Source organism: Triplophysa rosa, linkage group LG6 (genome assembly GCF_024868665.1).
Source record: "Triplophysa rosa linkage group LG6, Trosa_1v2, whole genome shotgun sequence".
Taxonomy (NCBI): Eukaryota; Metazoa; Chordata; class Actinopteri; order Cypriniformes; family Nemacheilidae; genus Triplophysa; species Triplophysa rosa.
Genome location: NC_079895.1, coordinates 337,141 through 342,140, shown reverse-complemented (window position 1 = coordinate 342,140; position 5,000 = coordinate 337,141). Strand labels below are relative to the sequence as shown.

At 40.7% G+C, this 5,000-nt stretch overlaps 1 protein-coding gene across 1 annotated transcript in view; it reads left to right on the top strand.

Moving 5' to 3' along the window:
* Positions 1 to 5,000, top strand: part of LOC130555258 (dehydrogenase/reductase SDR family member on chromosome X-like) — a 22,864-nt gene that overhangs the window by 9,206 nt on the left and 8,658 nt on the right. The window contains exon 3 of the mRNA XM_057335324.1: positions 2,610 to 2,678. Within this exon, the coding sequence (XP_057191307.1) occupies positions 2,610 to 2,678 (69 nt within the window). The remainder of the gene's footprint in view (positions 1 to 2,609; positions 2,679 to 5,000) is intronic.

Sequence of the window (5,000 nt, the reverse complement as noted above, 5' to 3'; positions counted from 1 at the left end):
CACATAAAGACATAATATAATAACGTCAGTGCAATGCTAACGATTCATACTGTACGCACTAGTACAGACATTTGGTCACATTTAAATGCACGAAAGGAGGGAGAGAGGGCACACTTTGTATATAGTAATCCCAGATCAGGGTTTTTCCTGCATAAAGAAATTGGAGGCGGCCGCTTCAATCAAATTTCGTGCCGCCTCAGACTCGTCAAAAATATGTCGAGTGTCTTCACAAAAACACTGCGTGCATAATTAAACAGATTGGCATTTGTAACTGCAGTTACGCCACAATGGAGGCGCTGTTTGGTTACCAGCAGTGAGACGCTGAAGAGTTCAGTAAAAGAGCTTTATTAGGAGCTGTGTAGCTGTGTTTCACGGCTCTTCAGGAGTTTTACGTTCAATTTACATTTTCTTGAATTTCTTGAAAAGATTTCCTGAACTAACGTGCTGTACATCATTCTAATGTGTTTAGCTGTGAAGTTGGCTCGTTGAATCAGCGTTATTCTGTACACAGTGAGTTCGCCAGTATGAACGCACATGGCGATCAGAACGACTCGCAAACAAATGACTCCTTTGAACCAATTCATTTACACAGAATGTAAGAGATCAGTGAATCGTTCAAAGCTCAGTGAACTACTAGAGAACGTAGGGTGTGAATGAGCTTTGCTTATTTAGTTAGACTGGTTACTTATGGGCTCAAAAGTCTTATAAAAAAGGCTTATATTAAAAATTTCAACTTTTCTGTTTGATTGAATAAATTTAATGCTTTATATAACTTATTAGTTTTCATTTCATCAAATTTTTTTAGAACTTTAATATAAGTGTTTTGTTAAGACACTTATCCCATGTTTTTCATTTGGGAATTCATTATTATATATTTTTTAATTAGTCAGTATCTGTGTTTATTAAGCTTAGTTTTCCCCTGTCACTTTGACTGGGGGTGAAAAGTTGTGTGCTTTGAGGAGGAAGAAAAATAAGGGTTGCAGTAAAGTTAAATGGTGCATAGTTGGGGCCCCCATACATGGATTTGCCTAGGGCCCCCAAATCACTAAATCCGCCTGGTGTCAGTCAGAGCAAGTACAGATCAGGACGAGTGTCTAGATGAGGAAGTACTCATGTAAAGCAGATTTTGGTTTATGGCCAAGTGATGTGCTGTCACAGATGTGTGTGTATCACTCATAAACAATTATTCAATGCTGGAGATCGAATGTGATATTAAAACGCAGATGTCATGTGGACTCACTGATATCATTACTTTATACTTTATAAACATGAATATAAATTTAATTTATATAAAAAATTGGATGATTGAATGGCCTGAGATTAACTTGAGAATGTTCAGAATTACTAAATGTGTACGTCCTGATCAAGGCTGAAATTTAAATAGCGCAAGGTTGTGTGTATGATACTAACATAAATATTAGGGGTGTAACGGTTCTCGGAAAAAAAACTGAACCGCACGGTTCTCCACCAACGGTTCGGCTCATCTTAAATCTGACGACGCATTTATAATATGGTTCGTTATAGAAATTATAATGCGTAAAACAGACTGACAAAGTTCAGCTAATGTATGTTCGTCGATGGATACACATTTAATACCTACAACAAATCAAATAACGTAGACAAATTTCAATAGGATTGATGACGCTGTAATATGACCAGTCATTTCTGCTGTCATCACCCGGGTGTTGTGAGCGCGCCAGTGCAGGTGAGACCTGAGCAGCACATGTTGTTTACTCATTCAAGCCTCGACCATTTAAACATTTAAGTGCCAGATGATGCAGAAGAAAACTTGAGAAGATCCGAAGCGCGCATAAGGAAAGTCTCAGACATGATGGCGCAAATATTGAGCTGTCTTTGAAGCGCTTAAAGAGACAGACTCACACATGAAGTAGGTCAACATGCCCCTCTTGTCCAGTATCTTAACAAACATAGTAGGTTATGTCTTAAGTGAACGGACGAAACAGACAAAAACAGTATCAGTGTACTGGATGGGTTTCATTCCTCTTAAAGGGACAGCAGCATATTCCTGCAGTCTGTTCAAAGTCAAGGAAATCACTCACTGCTTGTGACTCAATAACTTCTGTAACTTCAATTATGATTCATCTTTATTTCATTTCTACATATGCAATGTTATGTTTTATTTGATTACTTTAATCCATTTCTACCTTAAAAGGTATATATACAGTATCTTATTTTATTTTCTGCGTTGCTCTGTTGTTTTATTGGTGCTGTTACTTGTAGCTTGATTATTTGTTCTTATTTTTATTTGTCAGTAGTCCCTTTTCCCTGAACATAGCGCAAATCGAACCGAAACCGTGACCCTAAAACCGTGACACAAACCGAACCGTGAGTAATTTGAACCGTTGCACCCCTAATAAATATATATTAATAATAAAACATATCATTAAAAACAACACTAACATTGAGACTCACGACTGTGTTTATATCCTGTAATGATAAAGAATTATTCACAGTGTGTTTTTATGTTGTTTTGTGTGTTGTTCCTGTTCCTCGTGTGTAGCACATTTCATAGGATCAGTTGATGAAGTTCAGCTCGTGAATGATGTCATAGATACAGTAGCCAATCAAATTGTTTTTTTTACGTTCAGCCTCACGTAATGAAGAGGAAGCTCTGTCTGCTGTGAAGAAGATTTGTGAGGAGAACTCTGAAGCTCAGGGTGAGTCAACACAACTTTAGTGTTATTTAAAACTCTTTTGACACAGTACAGATTGTCGTGATGATGAAGACTTCTCACACTGAAGTTTGTGTCAGTTTTCAGGTTGTGTAGCAGCACAAGACACGCACAATGAATGTTAATTGAGAATTGATTATTGTGTTAGAGAATGTCTGTATTAGAGCTGAAGGTCAGATGAGGATATCCTCTTCTCACACAAACACACTCTGACTATAACTTTCATTTGGCACAGTAAAACATTGTGTACTTCTTTTAGTGAGTGAGTGAGTGACAGGTGAGAGTGAGTGAGTGAGTGAGTGAGTGAGTGAGCGAGTGAGTGAGTGAGTGAGTGAGTGAGTGAGCGAGCGAGAGAGCGAGTGAGTGAGAGAGCGAGAGAGCGAGCGAGAGAGAGAGCGAGCGAGAGAGAGAGAGAGCGAGTGAGCGAGCGAGTGAGTGAGAGAGAGAGAGAGCGAGTGAGCGAGCGAGAGAGCGAGTGAGTGAGAGAGCGAGTGAGCGAGCGAGAGAGCGAGTGAGCGAGAGAGCGAGTGAGTGAGAGAGAGAGAGAGAGCGAGCGAGTGAGTGAGAGAGAGAGAGAGCGAGCGAGTGAGTGAGCGAGTGAGTGAGAGAGCGAGAGAGCGAGAGAGCGAGCGAGAGAGTGAGCGAGTGAGCGAGTGAGCGAGAGAGAGAGCGAGTGAGCGAGCGAGAGAGCGAGTGAGTGAGAGAGCGAGCGAGAGAGCGAGTGAGCGAGAGAGCGAGTGAGTGAGAGAGAGAGAGAGAGAGAGAGAGAGAGCGAGCGAGTGAGAGAGAGAGCGAGTGAGCGAGCGAGAGAGCGAGAGAGCGAGTGAGTGAGAGAGCGAGTGAGCGAGCGAGAGAGCGAGCGAGCGAGAGAGCGAGCGAGCGAGCGAGTGAGTGAGTGAGAGAGCGAGAGAGCGAGAGAGCGAGTGAGCGAGTGAGAGAGCGAGAGAGCGAGAGAGCGAGCGAGTGAGCGAGTGAGTGAGAGAGCGTGTGCGCGATATTGAGTGACGTTACATATCAGTGTTGTGTTACTGTAAGCTGTTCTGATGCAATATTGTAACACAGTTGAGTTTAATCGTGAGAAGATCATGTGTTCATACAGATCTTCAGATCACAAGCAGTCATGATGAGATGTGCAGGGAAGCTCCTTATCACTCAGCATCTTAATAAACGTTTAATTGTTTAAAAGAGTTGTCGGTGTGGTCTGTGGTGGTGGTGAAGTTTGTTTATAGCCTCATGTTAGATTTTTATTTTTGCTCATTGTATTTAAGCTTTAAAATTCATAAACCTTGTGTTCATTTGTGAAGATTATCTTAAAAATCATAAACTTTTGTTGATGACAGAGCTTCTTTATCATGATAGTCCTCATCACCGTGTGTTGACAACGCAGATTCTTGTGTCTTATTTTCTACTCATGAAGCAGTTGATTGATAATATTTTCGGGTCAGCAGCTTTAAGGGATTATTGTTTTCTAACATAAAAGACATTTATGTGACAGTTTACTAGAATCTGACAGTATTGAATGTGAAGATGTGTGACTAGAAGATTTGTTTGGTCTGTGATTGACAGGTGGATGTAGAGACGTGTGTGAGATGTCTTGTGAACATTGTGACGTGAGGACAGAAGTCAGAGGGTTTAAACACAGGAGGATATTTCCCAGCATGCTTCTGGAGAAAGAAAGCTTCCATGTGAAGGTCACACTGCAGTGAAATGTGTGTGTCTGTGTTTAAATTGCGTGTGGTGTGACTCACGCGTGATCATGTCATTTCTGCTGCAGTGCCGTAAGCTCTGTCTGTGGACATTAACACACGTCTCTCTCTCTCTGTGGATCTGTTTACAAGACAAAATGACACCAAAAATGAAAATCCTGTCATCATTTATTCACTGAACTGTGAACAAAAGATGTTGAGAAAGTGTTGGTGTTCATTTATCAGCTATTCATATGTTTGCTCATGTTGCTCATGTTAGTCTGCAGGAAAATAACATTTTCTTTAAAACAATCACACTTTACAGATATAAACAAATATATTATAAATATAAATATTAAAAGACAGAAATAAATCTGTGTGTGTAAAAATGAAACACAGTGTGTGTGAATGTGATGACTGTAGGTGTTAGTTGTGATGTTGTAGTGTGCACTAGGAAGAGAGCCGTTCTTTGTTCTCTGTACCTATTTATTTCACGTTCTCCCTGCAGCGTCTCTCTGGTTCTGATTGTAAAAGTGTGAATGAGGTTAAGTCCCCCCCGCAGGCCTGTAACAGCATTCTCTCTCTCTCTCTCTCTCTCTCTCTCTCTCTCTCTCTCTCTCTC